We start from the raw sequence: 21,300 nt of genomic DNA on the forward strand, positions 1-21,300 counted from the left end.
TATAGAAATTTTTGCTAAGAGAAACATGAAAAAGCCAACAATAGGGAACTGGTCAAATAGATCACAGTAAATCCATAAATAGATCACAGTAAATCCATAGAAAGAATACTCTGCAACTAGTTAAATGATGTTATGAATATAAATGATGTTTATCAACTCCATTCAGTGGAAAAGTTACAATACAGTATATACCCATCTAAATAAATTACATGTACCTTCTACCAAATTGTTAACTGTAATTATCTCTTGGGAGTTACAATGCTTGTATTTTTTTTTCTTTTCTTTCTTTGTGAGTTTTCTAAAGTTTATATGCAGAACATATGTATTATTTTAGAATATATACATATGTTTTTGTTTTGTTTAAGGGTCTGCTGAGCATCTCTTTCAATTAAGCAACATTTGGTAAGTTCTTCCTGCAAAAGCAGGACAAAAACAGGACAAACAATAGCTGGGGGACAGGAGCAGAAGAGGAAAGGATCTCACATTAACCGATGGCAGATGCTTTTCACATAGTATATTTAACTACTCAATCCTCAAATCCAATTCTAGGCTGAGGCATTATCACCCTCACTTTACTGTTGAGACACCTGTGGCTCAGAGAGGTTAAGGAGCTGACCCAGGGTGTCACACAGCTATGAGTGGCCATCACTGGGACTTGAACCCAGGTCAGCCTGACCCCAAGACCTGGGCTCTTTCCACGATAAAATGTTCTTTTATTCCAACATAAGAATGCTGAATATAGTCTATAGTAAGGCTTTTAAGAAAACCATAGAGTGGTTATGCTTTGCAAGGAATCCCACAACAAAGGAAACAAGTCCAAAATCAAAATGGAAAAACTATTCTTTAACAGAACACATAATGGCCCCTAAAATTATCTTAGCTCATCTCTGATACATTGTCCAGGGCTCTTTTCTCCAACTGCTTTGACTGTCTGTACCTTCTTGTTTTTTGGTAAAACTGTCTGGGTCTCCTGCCCATACATGAACACCACAAACCTCAGAGTGCAAGGAAATAGCCCCGCATCCGACAAACGGATTTGAGATGAACTTAGACTCATTTGCTTTTCCCAATGACTTCTTGACATTTTATGGCTCATCTTTAACTTCTCAGATCCTATCAACAAGGGCAGTATACCAATGAACAACTGAAAAAGATCTGCAATTTCCAAAGTAGCTTTCACATAATAGCATCTTAAGGCAGGATGCCTGTGAATATCACTATCGTACCTTACAGCTGCGAAAATGAAGGTGACGTGCACCAGCTCACAAGTGGGAGAATAGGGCCTCTGTCACATGCTTTCATCTGGAACAATGCTGCCCAAATACTGATCCCTCAACTGGCTGCTCCATCATCATCTGGGGACTCACCCCAGACCTACTGAATCGGAAGCTCTCAGGGTGGCGCCTGGGAATGCTACATTTAATAAGCACCCCCGGTGATGCTGATGAGAAGCTGGGCTTTATTTATTTATTTAGGCCACACCCCATGGCATGTGGGATCGTAGTTCCCCGACCAGGGATCGAACCCACACCCCCTGCATTGGAAGAGTGGATGGAGTCTTAACCACTGGACCGCCAGCAAAGTCCAAGCTGGGTTTAATTTAAAAGCACTGCTAAAAGGTAGATCCTAAAAGGTAGATCCTAAAAGGCAGATTCTCCTCTAATCACCCTGGGCCTTGACAATATTCCTGGGGCACATCAAGGCTTGTCAGGCCAGAAAGATGGAGAAGCAGTGAACCAATCACCCAGAGGATAAGCAACTGTACACGCAGCTGCATGGAAATATCTGCCCCTCTGATACAAGGCCCTTTAGTTCCGTCACTTGAAGAAAGCACACTTACTTGGTCAGGACAATGGAGACTGCATCGTTGAGGATGCTCTCTCCAAAAACCAGCATGTTGAGCACCGGGTCCACATGAAGTGCATTGAAAATAGCAATAGTAGCCACTGGATCAACAGCAGAAATTAGGGAGCCAAATGCAAAACTGTCAAAGAGAAAAGGAAGGGGTAATTCTGTAATGCTTAACCCCTGGTCCACACAGTAAAACATTAAAGTCAAAGACTGTATGTAGTATAACATAACAGTACACGCTGTAGCTGAAGGAACTACAGAAGATGGTGTTTTTTCTCCACTTAAAATACCTGCTAATTGACACTGTGGGTGGAGAAGTGAAAGTCCCACTCTACAAGTTGTTGTTATGAATGGCCTGGTTTTCCACTGAGAATACCAAGATTTTATTTTGACCAATGTCAGAGGGAAGACTTTTGCTTAAAAACACGACAGCCATCCCAGCCTTCTTGGTCAGAGCAGCTGGAACTATGGTGGCCCGGAGGGCCTCCCCTAAACGGCCCATGTGCTCCTGGGTCTGACCTCTGCTTTGCCCCTTGCCACCAGGCCACCGGAGTGCCATCTGTGACCGACGCCAGCCTCCACTCAGATCTGCAACATCTAGGAAAGTGCCAAAAGTCAGCAGCAACTCCAGCCTGCTTCAGGAGCTGCGCAGCCTGGGAGGCAGACAGCGACACCAGTGCTGCCTACCACCAGGCCAGCAGCTCTCACCCCAGTACCCACGAGGGTCTAACTACCTCCAACAAGTGGGCATTAACTGCCTAATATGTTTCAAGCACTAAGGCTTTTTTTTAAAAAAAAAACATTTATTTATTTGGCTGCGTCGGGTCTTAGTTGTGGCATGCAGGATCTTCGCTGCAGCGCGCAGGCTCCAGAGCGTGCGGGCTCAGTAGTTGCGGTGAGGGCTGAGTTGCCCCACGGCGTGTGGGATCTTCGTTCCCTGACCAGGGATCGAACCTGCGTCCCCAGCATTGGAAGGTGGATTCTTAACCACTGGACCACCAGGGAAGTCCCAAGGCTTATAATAATAGCAAATATTTATGTGGCACTTACCACGTGCCAGGCACCGCTCTGAGCACTTTACAGATAGTAACTCAATAATCCACAAAGCAACCGTATGAAATGGTACTAGTATTGCTCTGATTACATAGGAGAAAACTGAGGGACAATGAGGTTAAGGAACTTGCCCAAGGTCAGACAGCTAAGAGGTGGCAGAGCCTGGATCCAAACACAGGCCTCCTGGCTCAGGGTGGGTGCTCTTAGCCGCTACACTGGATACAGCAGAACCCGGAGGCCAAGGCCAATTTAGCAAAGGCGAGTGTTACACAGGAAGTCAGGGTGATGAGAGAAAGAGTAACATGGCGGGGTGGTGTGGAGGCATGGGGGTGGGGCCCACTTAGATCGGGGGGTCAGGAAAGGGGGGGGTCTTCTCTCTGAAGAAATGAGGCTTATTTAAACGAGGGTCTACCTGACAAGAAGCAGGTAGACAAGCCAAGACCTGGGGGCAGCGACCACAGCAAGCTACCTCTGAGGTGGAGCAAGCTTGGTTGCCTGAGAAACAAAACAGTGAGCCTGGCAGCAGCGCAGGGAGGGCGAGTGGCTGGAAATGTTGGCGTCTGGGAGGGAGGCAGGGCCAGGTCACCCCACGGGGCCTCGGGGGCCGCCTAAGGAGTCAGGACGATTATTCTCGCAGCCCATTTGTCTTCTTCCCCTTAGAGTTCTTGCAAGCCCTTGTCGGTTCCCTCAGAAGGCCTCGCCTGGCACTGCTTTCCTTCCAGCTCAGCAGAATGGTTAGGTCTGCCCCCTTCCGCAACACAAGGAGCCACGACGGGACAGCCTCGGGTAGAGACGTGAGCCAGAGACCATCCACCTGCTTGCCGCCCTCACCAAGCCTGCGGTCTGGGAGGGGTGAGGAGCTAGCTGGCCTGGGGACTGGAGCGTGCTCTGTCCACCGTATGTCACCAGCAGCCTTCCACGAGCATCTGGCTCCGGGCTCAGGGAGAGGAGTGCTGGTGGCAAGGGATGCGTGGCTGCCCTGCCAGTTCCAGTTCTCTTCATAAATCGATAATCTGGCATACTCGTTTCCATGGTGGCACCCTGAGTTCGCTTAATGTGAATTCCTGCAGGAGAGCCTGCTCACTTCAAAGACGGCCTCAGCTCAGACTTCAGTTCCCAGACTTGCCCTGTCCTCACAGAGCTTGTCGCGTGCATTATGAGCTGTGACTTCACCTGCCTCTCACCTCACTGTGAGCGCCCAGAGATATCTGGGGAAGGCAGGCAGGAGGGAGGGATCGGGGAGGGAAGAAAAGGTAACTCCACCGAACAGCTGCCAACCCGGGAGGCCACGATTTGTTGGCAGCTGGCCTTGAGGTCCTTGCTCTGCAACCCACAGAGATTCCTCTCTCTCCTCTCCTTCTTTTACTCCCACTCTCATCACCCACAGCAACATAACAGAGGCCTCGAAGGAAGAAGAACGTCTAAAAAGTACATCTTGGGGACTTCCCTGGTGGTCCATTGGCTAGGACTCTGCGCTTTCACTGCCAAGGCCTTGGTTCGATCCCTGGTCAGGGAACTGAGATCCCGCAAGCTGTGCAGCAAGGCCTAAGTAAAAAAAAAAAAAAAAAAGAAGTACATCCCAAAGCAGGGTGGTAGCCTGGGAGTGTGCAGCGGGTTGTGTGCTGGGCGACGACTCCGCGCGGCTCGCGGGCCCCTCCCTCCATCCTTCAGCAAGCGCAGGGTGGACAGCACCCACGGCCCCAGTGGGTGTTACCAGCTCTGGTAACAGCACTCCAATTTCCCCTTGTGGAGCCAGGCCTCCTCCACTCTCCATCCCTGTATTGCGTGGGGCTCTAGGGGTAGGCAGGGGACCCAGGCCTGGTCAGAGGTCCATCGCCAGGCATTTTACCAGGACACCAGGAATTAGGTTGGCCCTTTTGGCGGGGACGGCGAGGGTGATGGTGAGCCAAAAGCCATTGGTGCTGCCACGTGGGGTGAGCGCGACTGAGGATGACATCGACCAGGGAATAGCTAAGACAGAGAGAGGAGAGGTTCCTGACATCACAGGCCCCCAGAGGCTGCCATGCAGGAAGCCATCACTCCGGGGACACTTCTGTTCTACGAGTCAACAAACTTCTTTTTTGCTAAAACGAGTTCGTGTTGGGTTTCAGTTGCACTGAAAGAGGCCTGACTGATGTTCTTTGTCATAGTTCCTGTGGCATCCTGAACTGAAAATCAAACAGCAGGAACTAGAAGACGGAGTGATGAATGGACAGAGGGATGGAGAGATGGAAAGATCTGTGGTTAAAGCAAATCCAGTGAAAACAGTGACTGTAGAATCTAGGTGGTCATGTGCGTGTCCACTGTACAGTGCTTCACCTTTTCTGTGTGTTTGAAATTTCCATAATAAAAAGTTGGGGGAGAAGTGCTTTGCATAAATTATGTAACACATTGAGCTTTGGCTGAGACTCTCAATTGGGGCACAGTGTTTCTGACAGTGAACATGGAAAGTCTGAAATATGAACTGCCTGAATCATGGAGAGGTCTGAATATAAGCAGTCATTGAATCTTGCCCGTAGCTGTTCCACTTCACACCTTATGACCCAGTCTTTTAAAAGGCCAGAAGCCAGAAGTTCAACTGAACAATGTGTTTTCTTTATTCCATCATCTCAAAAGACAGCAACGTCAACAAAACAAAAAGAAAACGGACTGGGGGACTTCCCTGGTGGCGCAGTGGTTAAGAATCCGCCTGCCAATGCAGGGGACACGGGTTTGAGCCCTGATCTGGGAAGATCCCACAGGCCGTGGAGCAACTAAGCCCCTGCACCACAACTACTGAGCCTGCGCTCTAGAGCCCATGAGCCACAACTACTGAGCGCACGTGCCACAACTACTGAAGCCCATGCACCTAGAGCCCGTGCTCTGCAACAAGAGAAGCCACCGCAATGAGAAGCCCCGCTCGCCGCAACTAGAGAAAGCCTGTGTGCAGCAACGAAGACCCAACGCAGCCAAAAATAAATAAAATTTAAAAATTAAAAAAAAAAAAAGAAAAGGAAAATGGACTGGGATGGTGAAATAATTTAGGGTGTATCTATGAGTGGATTAGCTTCTCCAGAGGAAACACCAATGAAGTAAAACCTTCTGTGCAAAAAAGTTATTTTTATGTTTCCTACTGTGCAGAGGTCCATGGGCCTCATGTTTGACCTGCATGGTGTTTTGAAAAATGGATTAAGTTGGCAACATTTAAAACAGGAAAATTCCCTATTAAAATCCAGAAACTTGGCCTCTTTTGGAAAAAAAACAATTAAGTATCTGGCAATCCTGGGCCCATGTTCCCACGTGGTAATTAGCAGGTGGAGCTAAGAGGTGGCTGTCCCCTTCAGACGATGGGCTCTCTGGCTCACCACTGTCACCACCTCCAGACACACACTTGGCCAGCTCCCCTCTGTGAAGGGTTCTGCCAGGCCCTGCAGCTGCGTGGGTTTGCGACCGCTGGCTAATTTCCCCCAGAGCACCCCCCATCTGTGGGACAGTCACTTTCTAACAGGAAAGGAAGCGTCTGCCCCACAGAGAGAAACTCCACCTGGTTCTTACTCTGCTTGTCTAAGGGCCAGTTCTTTTATTCCTCTCCTCCTGAACATCCCAACCTCCGGTTCAATTCAATTTCACAAGGATTTATCAAGCGTTTTTTGTATCTCTAAGCAGTTGCCCCCAAACAGGTTGAAGGAACGAATGCTGTGACATCTTCCTTTACATCCACTGGGTTTTGAGCATTTCTTTTCAGTTGCAAAATACCTACAAAATGCAGGGCATCAGTTCTGCTCAGCTTCATGCTCCTTATGGAACAGGAATGTGACTTTCGCTACTTGTTTGTATAGCAAGACTATCTTACAACAAAGGCTTTGAAATTTATGTCCCTGGAGAGAAAATGAGATTGGACTTGATGTTATCAAAGGCACATTTCTCACAAAAAGGGCTCCAAGATTCTAATCTCCAAGTTGCTGCTGAAGGCTGTAAGCTCTGGCTGGCCCAGTGAAAGGGACCCCGGGGCTGCGCACTGGGCCCCACTTCCGAGCTCCCCAGCGAAGCCACAAGACAGAGCCCAGTGCTCCTGGGGGAGAAACACAGAGCGAGGCTGCATACTCACTGCGCTTCTCAGAGAGGGGAAACCAGGTCACGCTGTGTGTGTGCGCTTTTTTAGCACTAGGCTTCCTAGGTTGCTTCTTGCTAAGCCAATTATGGAAATTTCTGGATTGGGCTCCTAGACAGCAGCTCTGAGGGCCCAATGGAGTAGCTGCAGCCTGAGAAGGATGCCCACAACAGAGCACCTGCTTCCCCCTCCCCATCCCCACCGCCTTGGTGGGAATCCCAGAGTAAAGATTCACACCTCACCCCCGACTCCATCCCCAATCTATCAAGAAGACAACTTTTCATTATGGCCATTGCAAAGCCTTAGAAATGAGTTGAAGATGATTCTTAATAATAAAAGGACAATGGTGCAGCGTGCGGTGTGTGTGAGGTGGCAGTTAACTAACCAAGAGTTATTCCCTTCAAAGCTGAAACTAAATCATTTCCATCAGCAACCCTCTGACTGGAGATCTTCAAAATTCCTCAATATAGTTTTGATTCATTTCAGAGATACAAATTAATTCAGAATAGATTCTACAGCAGAAATAGTCAGCAAAACGAAAAGACAGAATAAAGAAGTACCACAGCCAGGAATCAATGTGGAGAAAACTTGGGCCCAGTCTGAAAAGTAGCCACATGGGTGTTACAGTATGAAAGGTTTACCTGTCTGTCATGTTGAGTTTAGAGATTACATCAGCCTGTAAAATAAAACACACAAACACACAGACACAAAAAAAACCCCCTGGAGAACAGCCAAGAAGATTAAAATGTCCATTAGTGCTTTATTACAAACTAATAAGGACATTAATCTTCAGTCCCCAAACCACTTGAAAAATACAGAAAACTCCTAAGTTTTAGTTTAGGCATGCATTCAATCATCATACATAGGAAGTATGAAAATGAACACTAATACTTGCAAGCCAAATTAACTAGTTTTCTTCTCTAAAGTTTATTCCCATTTGATGCTGGAAGCTGAGCAATGAAGAAGGTTGCATGACAGACAGATTTATTCTGGTGCCATCGAGGCAGCAGTAAAGGTGAAAATCAGATGGAATGCGCTTTTACCGATAGCCATCAAAAGAAGCAAACACATCTGACACATGTAAGAGAAACCTGCCAGTCACCCCAAGGCCTGAATCTCAAACTGCGTTTGCAGAACTAGGGCGGACAAACTTTCTGCAACTGACCATATTGGAAAAGAACTGTGACATGCATAGACGTGCATAATGCAAAGCTACAGATACTACCTTCCTAGGTAGGTCTGGTTTAAATTAATTCAAATTAATTTGAATTCAAAGTACAAAACACTCAATTGATGACACCGGGAATTGGTTTAGCAATGGTGGAAAATCCAGGGAAAATAATTCTACAGGAGGACAGCTTAGAATTGAGTGAAGACATTCAGAATCATCTTTGATTTTTAAAATGCAAATTTTTATTAAAGAAACAATGTTTAACCTTGATTCAGTCTGATAATAGAATTGATACTGCTATAATTTGAAGATCTTGATGGTATATATTCTGCTTTATTTTTAGGTATTCCAACTTAAGACAATATTGGTTTGCAAATAAGATCAAATACTTTTGGGGATTATGGAAAAGATTCACTCAATTCCAGACACTAAAGCTTCTCGAGGACACTGAGAGACAACTTCAGCATGCCTTTACTGTGCCTTGCTTGAGTCTGGATTTCTTTGCAGGAGAGCATTTACCTTGACTGTAAAACCCAGGCCCCATGAGGTGTCCCTACCCCACTTCCCTGCATGAGCTCTAAGAATGTAATCTTTTCAAAGTTTCTCAAAGATGTTTTCCTTACCTGACCCAGAAAGTAAATTCCTCCACCTACTACAAAAGCGGAAATTGCCGTACCAAAAACAGCAAATAGGGTGATGGAACCAATATTTTGAAAGAAGTTACCCTGTTTGAGAGAACAGAAATGAGAGGAATGATTAGAAAGGCTGGTCTGCTCAGTGAAGACAAGGACCCCACAGCTGGCCCTCCTCACACGCTTGATTCTCTGTAAAGGGCACCGTCACCCACCTTGGTTGGCAAGCTGGAAACCTGGGCATCTTCCCTCACCCCCACATGCAATGCAGAGCCAAGTCCTGTGGCTTTTGCGTTCCCCGCGTCACTCACATCTCCCTGCTTCTCTCCATCACCATCCCCACCGCCCTTGCCCAACTGCCATCATCTCTCCCCTGGACCACTGCAATAGCTTCTAACAAGTCTCAACCATCCCTGGCCCTTGCCCTCTGCTCTCCAAGTGCTTCCAGAATGATCTCTGCAAAAGATAAATCTGACTGTGCTGCCTACACTCTGACCCCCACTTCCACTCAAAACGCAGTTAAAACCCAACCAAAGCCTGGATGGTTTGACCCCTCGAAGGCCTCTAACCTCCCCTTTGTTCTCTGGGTTCCAGTCACACTGGTAGCTTTTGGTTTTTCAAACACATCATGCTCCCTGGGCTTGGACCACTCTTCCTTCCCCTTCGCTTAGTGAACTTTAATCGTCCCAAGATCTCAGGACATTTGGACTCTTCCTGAGGGAAGCCTTCTCTGATCCCTTACCCAAGTCAGATCCCAGTCTATGCTCTCAATGCACAGCGACTCTCCCCTGGTAGCACTTGACATAGCTGAAACGTTACATTTATTTATGTAATTATTTGGTATCTGTCTTTCCCACTAGGCTGCAGGCTCAATGGGGGCAATGACCACATCTACTTTTGTACAACACAGTCACTGGCATACTGCCTGTCAGATGCAAGATGCCCCATGAATAGGTACTGAAGGAATTAACTGTGTTTCATGTCTGATTAAAGTCCAAAGTTTATATAATTATAATTTTTCAATTAATTAAGAAAAGGTACATTACTACAAAGAATGTCAGGATAATAGGTTATACTATCAGAAGCTCCTTTTCATAGTCCACATCTTTTAAGCAATTTTATTTCACTCTATTAGTATCATCAAATATGACAGATAAAATATATTCCCATCTATACAGCATTTAAGAGAAAATATCTGAGTCCAAGCAGTATGGTAACATCTTTCAAATTTCCATAAAATTTAAAAAATTAAGCTATTTATTAGAATCCTGTGGACTCTGTTTAGGAATAAGGGCAGGGAAACTTGATGGTCCGTGATTGTGGGTCTGGACAAGGAAAACCATTTTTTCGCTCAGAAACTGTCGAGCCATAGCCAACAGGAACTGATACTTTTTTTTTTTTTGGCCACGTCACGCGGCTTGTGGGATCTTAGTTCCCTGACCAGGGATTGAAACCTGGGCCCTCGGCAGTAAAAGTGCTGAGGTTCTAACCACTGGACCACGAGGGAATTCCCAGGAACTGATACTTTAAAGCTCACTTCAGAAGACTGCCCTCAGCTCAGCACTGACAACCCATTAAGCCTATCTCCTTCAGGAAGTTTCTTTGCTTCATTTTTTGCAATTTTGATTTGGCTGACCATAATCCGACATTCAATTACTTTGTTTGGCATATCAATCTTTAGCACACAAAGAACTTTAAAATAGCTCAAGGCAAACACAATGATTTGGTTTTTCCCTAAACAAAAGGCTTTTCATCTATGAGTTTTTCTTTGCAGAGAGCTGCTTAATTTTGTTATTTAAAAATAGATTACACTAAGTCTTGGTCTGTTTATAGGGATCTAATTCTGATATAACTTACGTAGTTGGCTAATATTAATCTGGATGTTGAAAAGTTACCCAAATTCAAGTTGCCCCACTATAAGAACTTCCCTTTGCTACATAAAGCAAATTTATCTGCTTCTCTCAGACATAATTTTAAAAATGTTCTATTCTTGGGCTTCCCTGGTGGTGCAGTGGTTAAGAATCCGGCTGCCAATACAGGGAACACGGGTTCAAGCCCTGGTCTGGGAAGATCCCACATGCTGCGGAGCAACTAAGCCCGCGCACCACAACTACTGAGCCTGCGCTCTAGAGCCCGTGAGCCACAGCTACTGAGGCCCACGTGCCTAGAGCCCGTGCTCTGCAACAAGAGAAGCCACCACAATGAGAAGCCCGCGCACCGGAATGAAGAGTAGCCCCCGCTCGCCGCAACTAGAGAAAGCCTGCACGCAGCAATGAAGACCCAACGCAGCCAAAAATAAATAAATAAATAAATAAATTTATTTTAAAAAAAAGTTCTATTCTTTATATGATATTAATAATTTAAAGAACCAAATAGCTGCCTACCTAATGCATACCAACTGATGATAACTGTACTGAAATTTTTATTCCAAGTCCAAATTTACATCAGCAAATACAGCAATATTAAAATAAAGTCAGCTTCCTATCTTCTTTGGGGGTGGGTAGGCAGTGGACAGAAATCTCTGAATTCCCATTCCAACTCACACTAGTCCCACATAAATTGTCACAGTTTCTGCTATAAAGCCATCTTCAAAAATTTGTTCTCTTAAGAAACTACTATTTTCCTCAAATTTGAATAAGTTTATTTCCCCTCCCTCCAAAAAATTAGAAAATAAAAACTTTACATGTGCTAATATAATAACCAGTCTTATGTTTTTAAGTCAAAATTGAATCATTTTTTGGGAGTTCCCTGGCAGTCCAGTGGTTAGGACTCTGTGCTCTCACTGCCGAGGGCCCAGGTTCAATCCCTGGTCGAGGAACTAAGATCTCACAAGCCGAGTGGCAGCCAAAGGGGGGAAAAAAAAAAAATCAATCCATTTTCTTCAGCACTATTTTGAAATACTTTCATAATCTGCTCTCAGTTCTTTCAAGATTTGTTCACAAAATTAAAGAGTAAGAGATACTGACCTTCAAATCCTTCTTGCTTGTTTTCTTTTTAACAATTATCTGATGTCAGTAATAGTTTATAAGATATGGGATTTTTTTTTATATTAAACTTCCTTTTCACTTTTTCTTTTGATTAATGCACAATAAAATAATAACTTAAAAAAAAATCTGGCCTGAACATTTTAGAATAATTTTGCTTCAATATCCAGGAAGAAAATTAAAAATTTAATTTGTATGTTTTTACCAAAACTCTCATAACAAATTTAACTCAAGTTTATTACATTATTATTAATAATAACACTAGTCATGTTATAATAGATAATAACAAGAAGCACTACCAATTATTTAATGTGGTGAGTGGTGCTTTGCATACATTCTTTCATCTAATGTAAATCTCTAAGCAACCTAGGAGGTAGGGTTTTGGGGATCTTTTTGTTCTCTGTTTTTAATTTCTACTCTACTCAAAAGGAACCTATAGGGGGCAGCGCATGATTAGGCCTAGGTCTCTCTGGCTCTAAAGTCCAGGCTCTTTCCTCTCTCCAAAGATAGGCCAAACCTTAGTCCTTCCAACCTTCAGTTTTTTAAAATCACATTTACAAAATAACTGTTGTATTACTAGTATTTTAAGTTGAATCACCTTTTTATTTTAAAACTTAAATACACTTATATTTAAGAAGAACTCATATGGACTTCCCTAGTGGCGCAGTGGTTTAGAATCCACCTGCCAATACAGGGGACACGGGTTCGAGCCCTGGTCCGGGAAGATCCCACATGCCATGGAGCAACTAAGCCCATGTGCCACAACTACTGAGCCTGCGCTCTAGAGCCCATGAGCCACAACTACTGAGCCCGCGTGCCACAACTACTGAAGCCCGCGCACCTAGAGCCCATGCTCTGCAACAAGAGAAGCCACCACAACAAGAAGCCGGCGCACCGCAATGAAGAGTAGCCCCCGCTCGATGCAACTAGAGAAAGCCCGCAGGCAGCAACAAAGACCCAACGCAGCCAAAAATAAATAAATAGGGCTTCCCTGGTGGTGCAGTGGTTGAGATTCTGCCTGCCAATGCAGGGGACACAGGTTCGAACCCTGGTCTGGGAAGATCCCACATGCCGCGGGGTAACTGGGCCTGTGAGCCACAACTACTGAGCCTGCGCGTCTGGAGCTTGTGCTCCGCAACAAGAGAGGCCGCGATAGTGAGAGGCCCGCGCACCGCGATGAAGAGTGGCCCCCGCTTGCCGCAGCTAGAGAAAGCCCTCGCACAGAAACGAAGACCCAACACAGCCAAAAATAAATAAATAAATAAAAAATAAAAATAAAGGAATTCCTTAAAAAAAAAATTTCAAAAATAAATACATAAATAAATTTATTTAAAAAAAGAGTTTGCTATACAAATTAAAAAAAAAAAAAAAAAAAAGGAACTCATAGACAAGGAAAAGACTCAGGTACACACACAAACTGGCTTAAAAGTGAGAAGCTCCTGCCCAGGCAGAAAGAGCCCCAATGGAAGCTGAAGACAGAGACCAGAAATGCCAGAGCAAAGCAGAGAACTGAGCAGGGGCCAGTGATGCTGCTCTCCAGGGTCAGGGAGCCAAGAATGAGCGGAGCAACTGTGGGAGTAGGTGAATGGGCCAGAAGGAGGTGGAAGACTAGGGGGAAGGATGGGGCCCCAGTTTGGTGAGGAAAAGCAGGGCCAGGGAGAGGGTGGGAAGGAATGGAGACTGGGGCTTAAAGGGCATAATGGCTGGGAGTTGAGGCCCAGGGCAGTGCCCTGAGAGGGGAGACACTGAAGGATGGATGGGCGCAAGGCAGGAGAAAGGCCCGATATGGTGACATGAGAACCAGTAGGCCTCGGGCACCTGTCCCTGTCATCCCAGGACACAGTCTGTCCTCTTAACATGGGTCAGTCTGTGTCCAAGAGGAGTCAATGTAACACCTGTGTACCATCAAAATCACTTTGGCTATTTCTTTCTAGGCAAAGTACCCCTCTATGGAAAACACTAGTAAGCCACACTGCCTGAAACCATGAAAGCAGCCCACTGACCATGTTTGCTCCCTCTGCAAGTCAGGCATGACAGTCCAGCTTCTACCACACACGCCAGGGTGTTCACACAGAGCCACCACTGCTAAATTAACACCCGAGCTTTTAAGGAACTTGCCTTACAAACATACAGAGCCACCCAGACCAAAAGCACGAATGTGTGCCTGAGTCTTACCTTGTGTAATGAATATCCTGACTCAAATATAATAGGTGGAAGCAAAAGGAGGAAAAACATATTTGGACGAAACATTTCTTCCTCCTGTAAATATAAAATGGATATTTTCAGAGGCATGAAATCTGTGTAATTAAGAAATAAATCCATCAATGATGAGCCAAAGTAACTGTTCTCTTAGAACCTGGCCCAGTGGAAAAATACAACGCTTAAACCACAACCTGATAATAAAACCAAACAAAAGGAGCGACAAAAACAAACAAATATACAAAAACCTCAAAACCTGCATTTAAAAATGTAGGACAGATGATTTTAAAAGGTGACCAGCAAAATAAGTAGCAGAATGAACCACTTCCAAACATACAGCGGTATGCTTTTTATTCTTTACTAAGGAAAGAAAGCTAATTTTAATATAGAAGACATTTCAATTCAAATAGAACACTTTCAAAAACAAGTCCACAAATTGGATTCCTCCAGGAAAAAGGTTAACGGTAAGCCCTAAAACAATCCACTTAGAGGAAGAGTAAACCCTACTCATGTTTAAAACAGCCCTTTCTTTTCTCTGTGTGTCATAGACAACTATGCTATTTTCCTAAATCTGATGTGATGAAACAGTCCTCACCTGATGCCCTTGCAACCTGGGACATGGCTATAAAGCGAGCCCCTTGCCATGCTTTCAGATTCAAATATTAAGTACCATTATGAAAGGTATTTTTAGAATATGGCCACCTTTGGGGGGAATGGAATAATAATTTCATCTTCTAAGGTAATACAGCTCTCTAGTTGTTGGTGGTTTGGGGGAAAATACATACTGGTTCTCAAACCCAAAATGACTACAGGTAATACGCAGTTTATTTAATACTGCAAAATCAGGCCCTTTTCATATGAAAACTTCTATGTCACAATCTTGACAGTGTGACCTCTTGTCAAAATCCCTATTCAAAAGAATGATAAATGTATCCTTACAAATGTATGGCTGTTACCATAAAGACTAAAATAACATTCAAAAAAGGCTCAAAATAGAAGCAAATGATGACTTCTGAAAATGCCTGATTAAGTCTTAAAATAACTGCCTGTATCACAAGCTCATGACTCAGACTGGGGCCATGTGAAAAGAAATGGGCCGATCCCTGTGCTTTGTGGGGCAACCTATTCGCAGGATCTGTGCAGCTGGGCCACTGCAGAGACTCTGGGAGTTTCAGAAACAAAACCTCCCCTGGGAAAAAGGAGAACCCACCTGCAGTGGGTTCACAGTGTCCTCTATTCCCAATTCATGTCCACCTGGAACCTCAGAATGTGACCTGATTTGAAAATAGGGTCTTTGCAGATGGAATTAAGGGAAGAATCCAGCTGAGATCATACTGGATTAGGGTGGGCCCTAAAACCAATGACAGTGTCCTTTAAAAGAGACAGAAAGGGACACACAGACACAGAGACGAAGGCATATGAGGACAGACTGAAGCAGAGACAGGAGTCAGGCTGCCATCACCAAGGAATGCCTGGGACCACCCGAAGCCGGAAGAGGCAGCGAAGGATTCTCCCCTAGGGCCTGGATTCGCTCCCTTGAGGGAGCGTGGCCCTGCCAACACCTTGATTTCAGACTTCTGGCCTCTAGAACGATGAGAGAACAAACCTCTGCTGTTTTAAGCCACCCAATTTGTGGTAATTCGTTACAGAAGCCACAGGAAAAGCACACACCACCTTACAGTGAATAGTGTTACAGAAAGATCCCAGGTTCCTTCGGGCAGTTATCTCCCCTAAAGTGGTCTGATGTGGTTTTAGGTGGTATTTGAGCAATGTGTGTCGAATACCACTGACCCCACGGATTGAGAAAGTCAGCCCTTTTTGATTCTTTTTCAATCCCAATTAAGTCAGACGCGTCAGTTTGGTGCTACCGTGTTAAGCCTCTCTCCAATATGCTGATCCCCCTTTCTGACAAAGAGGACAGGCTTGACCTCAGAGGCTTCAGCAAGCAAATGTACCACTTTGTTTTTATCGTATTTATTTATAAAAACAATATTGGTTTCCCACTTAAAACAGTATTATAATGTTTCCTTTAAAATAAATGTATATAGTACACCAACATTCATAGCAGCATTATTCACGACAGTCAAAAGGTGGAAACAACCCCAGGGCCCATCAACAGATGAATGGATAAACAAAGTGTGGTATATACCGACCATGGAATATTATTCAGCCATAAAAAGGAAAGAAGTTATGACACAGGCTACAAAGTGGATGAACCTTAAAAACATCATGCTAAGTATTGATAAAATAAGCCAGATAAAAAAGGACAAATATTGTATGATTCCACCCATTTGAGGTACCTAGAATAGGTAAATTCATAAACACAGAAAGTAGAATAGGGGCTACTAAAAAAATAGAAAATACTAAGAAAAATAGAAAGTAGAAAAGAAAGTAGGGAGAGAGGAATAGGGAATTGTATAATGGGTAGAGTTTCTGTCTGGGATGATGAAAAAATTCTGGAAATAGATAGTGGTGATGATTAAACAACATTGTAAATGTTATTTAATGCCACTGAATTGTACACTTAAAAATGGCTAAAATGCTAAATTTTATGTTACGTATATTTTACCACAATAAAAGCTTTTAAAAAACTGTTACAAAGACATATACATAAAAAAGCAAGTTGACTTAAAGAAACATATTAAGCATATGACAATATAGGTAGAAGGCAGGCCCAGCAGGACAGTTTGGAAACACACCTACATGGAAAGAAAACACCCAGCAACTTCACTGTTTTTCTTACCTCCCCTGTTCCCTGCAGCACCCAGTTTCCAAACAGATCCTGCTTCCTGCTTTGGCTTCCATAAACACCTGCTCCTCCAGAAAGCCTGCCCAGCTGTCTTAGCCTAAAAACCTCACCCTATTCTGAGGTCAAGCACTGGTTGTCTAGATGGCTCTTCAGGGCACTTAATTACAGTCACCACCCAACTGTGGTTCACTCATCTATACTCTTCAATATATTATTATTATTTAACTTGACAACTAACATCTGTTGAAAAATAAATTTAATACCGAAGCATATAAAACTAAAAGTAAAAGATAACCTTTCCTCCTCCTGCTGGGAGCAGGGATCATACAGCATTCCCCAGGGGAGCAGCTGCACCCAGTGCCTCGGATCCCTGCTGTGGGGAATGTGGGCTTGGTGTTGAGAGAGCTTCTGCTTCTTCGAGAGAAGCTAGAAGTTCAAATTTTTATGTGAGGACTTTTCTGGTGGCGCAGTGGTTAAGAATCCGCCTGCCAATGCAGGGGACACAGGCTTGAGCCCTGGTCCGGGAAGATCCCACATGCCTTGGGGCAACTAAGCCCGTGAGCCACAACTACTGAAGCCTGCGTGCCTAGAGCCCGTGCTCCATAACAAGAGAAGCCTGCTCACGACATCGAAGAGTAGCCCCCACTCGCTGCAACTAGAGAAAGCCCGCACGCAGCAACGAAGACCCAATGCAGCCAAAAATAAATACATTAATTAATTTAAAAAAAAGATTACAAATTAAGCGGTTTAAAATATTAAAAAAAAATCTATGTGAAATTTCTAGAATTTTGTATAGATTAATAACATTTAAAATAAAACTGGGGGCACAGTTCTTGAGGCACTAGCCTACTGTGTTCCCCCTTTGCCTGGCAAAGAAATAAAGCCACTCTTTCTTTCTCCTCCATGAAAAACAAAATAAAACAAAAAACTTAATGATTTTTTAATTGTTTTAAAATCGATTCCAATTTTGATCAATTGATTTTAAATCAAACAAAATGTGTTAGTGGGCGGTATTTACACATCAGGCTCTATCTAGTCTAAGAGTTGAGAAAGGGTGTATGGTCAGTTGCTCCTGCCCTAGAATGAGCCACTGTGAGGGGGGTTAAACTGAACCAGCTGCAGAAGCCACTGTGAGGGGGGTTAAACTGAACCAGTTGAGCTTCATACACAGCGTGCTCCAGTGGGGTCTGCCTAGCCCCTTCCCCAGCTGAGGGTAGCTCTAGAAATATTCCAAGCTCAATGTACATTTTGAGAATTCATTTAATACATACAATATATCCTGAATATTATTTATAACAGCTTCAAATTGTGTTTTACGTCAGACCATGAGGCTTGTTTTGCAAATTTCTTTTTTTTTTTTAAATTTACTTATTTCTTTACGTTTGGCCGCATTGGGTCTTCGTTGCCGTGTGTGGGCTTTCTCTAGTTGCGGTGAGCGGGGGCTGCTCTTCATTGCGGTGCACGGGCTTCTCATTGTGGTGGGCTTCTCGTGTTGCGGAGCACAGGCTCTAGGTGCACAGGCTTCAGTAATTGTGGCTCGCAGGCTCTAGAGCGTAGGCTCAGTAGTTGTGGCACACGGGCTTAGTTGCTCCACGGCATGTGGGATCTTCCCGGACCAGGGCTCGAACCCGTGTCCCCTGCACTGGCAGGCGGATTCTTAACCACTGCGCCACCAGGGAAGCCTTGTTTTGCAAATTTATACTCTACAGTTCCACAGGTAAATTAATCCTCACACCTAGGAGCTGCTTCAAAGTAGGAAGGGCTCAAATGTGACACATTTTAACCATACAATTCTTTTAATATTTTGAAATGGACCTTATTTCCCTCCACAAAATCAGTTTTGATACACACTTGTTAAACTCCCTACTTGATATAGATGCTCAAAGTTTAAGCTGAAACTTGAGTTTCAATTAGTCCTTGGACCTCACGCTCTAATGACCATTGTGTGAACGTAAGGGTGGGAACATCCACAAGTGAGGACAGCATGGTGTGGCGGAGAAAATATAGAACACATAGGACCAGATGGTCTGGACACAAGAGCCAACTCAACCGCTCTCTAGCTCTGTGATGTTAGACATGTCCCAACCTCTCAGAGGTCACTTTCTTCATCTGTAAAAATGGGGATAATACGTGGTCAATCTACCTCCATGGTTGTCATGAGGATGACAGAAGCTACAGTATATAAAGCACTCTGTAAGGTCTACAGTGCTGGGCAGATATGTCTTATTGGGCTCAGCGGTCAGAATGGAATTAGGAGCAATAAACATTGTTTAATGTTAAATGCTAATTAGAGCCTTGTATGCAGCAAGTTAGTCTAAGATTATAAAAATGCAAATAAATAACAAAACATGGCATTGAATGCTCCTATGTTAATATGAAACAGTGTGAGATTTATGCTTTTTCAAAAAACTCAGATGTAAAGATATCAACCCTAATCTACCAGAATGTTAAAAAATTAATGGGACAATATAAACTTCACTGACAGTCAAGGAATGATAAGAAAGCCACCATAATCAGTGTTACTAAACTTAGGAACCAATAAAAATTGTAATTATGTTAAAAAAAAGAACAGTTGGGTAAACCTACCTTCCAATTTGCCAGTTTTTTAAACTCTATAATTTTTATAACTGCTCCCATGAGAATACCTAGAAGAGAAAATATAAAGTTTAACAAAAATTTAAGATATAAGAAAGATTACTCAGGTTTTTTATTCTAAAGAAACTGATTATTATTACATCTCTAAATGGCATCTGTGAATTTCTGCAAGTTTTACATCTGAAAACATAAGAATGGAAATTAGTGTGGAGTTTTATGAATCACATGAGTTTCTCACTTGCATCTCAGACAAACATACTATAACGAGGTCTACAAAAATCTGGGGGTGGGGGTGGGGGGAGGGGTGAAAAAGCTTTACAAAACAAGACCTAGGGATAGTTTGCCTGGCATGGAAGATTTAAGCATCTGTCATTCTTGCTATATCCACCCATTTTCGATTTGAAATGGCAGAAAGCTAAGTTTGCCCTGTACTACTTATTCCTACCGTTTTCAAAAAGGAATCCAAGATCACTTTCTCAGGCTCAGATGGTAGCTCTATGTAGAGTATTTAGTTAGAGTTAAAGCCCCAATGCTGAAAATAACCTAAAGTGAAAATTCTGTGAAATTCCTGGAACAAAACAGACCATCTAAGTTCAGGCATGTTTCCACAAAGCTGACAGGCTCATTATTCTCTCATAAAGAACCTACCAAAAATAATTCTCGAAGAAGCATCATGGGTACAATTTATGATTGCTCTGTTACTCACTAGATTAATGATTCTTAACCCTGTGGGCTCATCAGAATCATCATGGGAGCTTTTTATGAAATAGACACCTGAGCAGAACTTGGGATCTGCAAAATAACAATCTCTGGTAGGGGGGGATACAAAGCAAGGCTGAAGACCACTGTCACAGACGCTTAAAGATAAAGACTTCCCTTTCGGACTTCCCTGGTGGCACAGTGCTTAAGAATCCGCCTGCCAATGCAGGGGACACGGGTTCGATCCCTGATCCGGGAATATCCCACATGCCACGGAGCAACTAAGCCCGTGTGCCGTAACTACTGAGCCTGTGCTCTAGAGCCCACGAGCCACAACTACTGAAGCCCACGTGGCTAGAGCCCGTGCTCCGCAACAAGAGAAGCCACTGCAATGACAAGTCCGCGCACCCCAACGAGGAGTAGCCCCCGCTTGCTGCAACTAGAGAAAAGCAGCAATGAAGACCCAACGCAGCCAAAAAAAGACTTCCCTTTCCCCTAGAGGGGAAGGAGCTTTTTCCCATCAACAACAGAAAGCTGAAGAAACACACCTTATTGGGTGGGGTGAGGAGAAAATACAAGAACACAGAGGTTTATTAGGAATAGAAGGTGCACTAACACTAATTGTCATGGGGAAGGAGGGGTTTGAGGTGAAGAGAGGATCAGTTAATTTTAACTTTATAAACCTCTGTACTATTTGTATTGTTATATATTAGTAAAAGACCAACAAAACTGTTTTGATAAAAAGGACGTAAGACGAAATAGGTCTGAGCTATAAAGAGAATCAATGATCAATGACATTTTCAGAACAGTAATTGTACATTCACTTCCACGTGGCATGAAAGCACTGATTCTAACCCCTCTCTAGAGTTCCCAAGTTGCTTCCTTTTTCTTATATTTTTAAATTGTGTATATATTTTAAGGAGTTTTCATACAATTTTTTATTAACCAAATAGTTCATGAATACTTTGTAAAATGTTATAAATAAGACAAAAGTCCCTTTTGATGAAATCCCACCCCCACTAGTTCTCTCTCTCTCTGCCCCAAGGTAACCAACCATCTTGATAAGTCTGGGGAATATTCTACCAGACCCTTCTCTGTGCCCTTACATATTTATATTTACCATACAGTACTAGGGTGTGTGTGTATGTAACACATGGCACACCTGTGTATTTATATAAAGTTTATGGTACTATAATGCATCTTTTTTTTCTTTTTTTTGGCTGCCCGGCACGCGGGATCTTAGTTCCCAGACCTGGGATCGAACCCGTGCCCCCTGC

The 21,300-nt window shown here is 43.8% G+C and overlaps 1 protein-coding gene across 8 annotated transcripts in view; it reads right to left on the reverse strand.

Moving 5' to 3' along the window:
* Window positions 1-21,300, reverse strand: part of SLC9A8 (solute carrier family 9 member A8) — a 71,987-nt gene that overhangs the window by 30,011 nt on the left and 20,676 nt on the right. For 7 of the 8 annotated variants that reach the window (XR_009703574.1, XR_009703573.1, XM_061210181.1 and 4 more), the window contains 5 exons: window positions 19,316-19,374; window positions 13,957-14,040; window positions 8,789-8,890; window positions 7,636-7,670; window positions 1,841-1,984 (listed from right to left, as the gene is read on the reverse strand). Coding sequence is in view for 6 of the 8 variants with exons in the window: in XM_061210181.1 (XP_061066164.1) it covers window positions 1,841-1,984; window positions 7,636-7,670; window positions 8,789-8,890; window positions 13,957-14,040; window positions 19,316-19,374 (424 nt within the window). In the remaining 2 variants the exon portion in view is untranslated. The remainder of the gene's footprint in view (window positions 1-1,840; window positions 1,985-7,635; window positions 7,671-8,788; window positions 8,891-13,956; window positions 14,041-19,315; window positions 19,375-21,300) is intronic. The other variant, XM_061210184.1, reaches the window with a different exon arrangement.

The sequence above is a fragment of the Eubalaena glacialis genome, chromosome 13 (genome assembly GCF_028564815.1).
Source record: "Eubalaena glacialis isolate mEubGla1 chromosome 13, mEubGla1.1.hap2.+ XY, whole genome shotgun sequence".
Classification (NCBI taxonomy): domain Eukaryota; kingdom Metazoa; phylum Chordata; class Mammalia; order Artiodactyla; family Balaenidae; genus Eubalaena; species Eubalaena glacialis.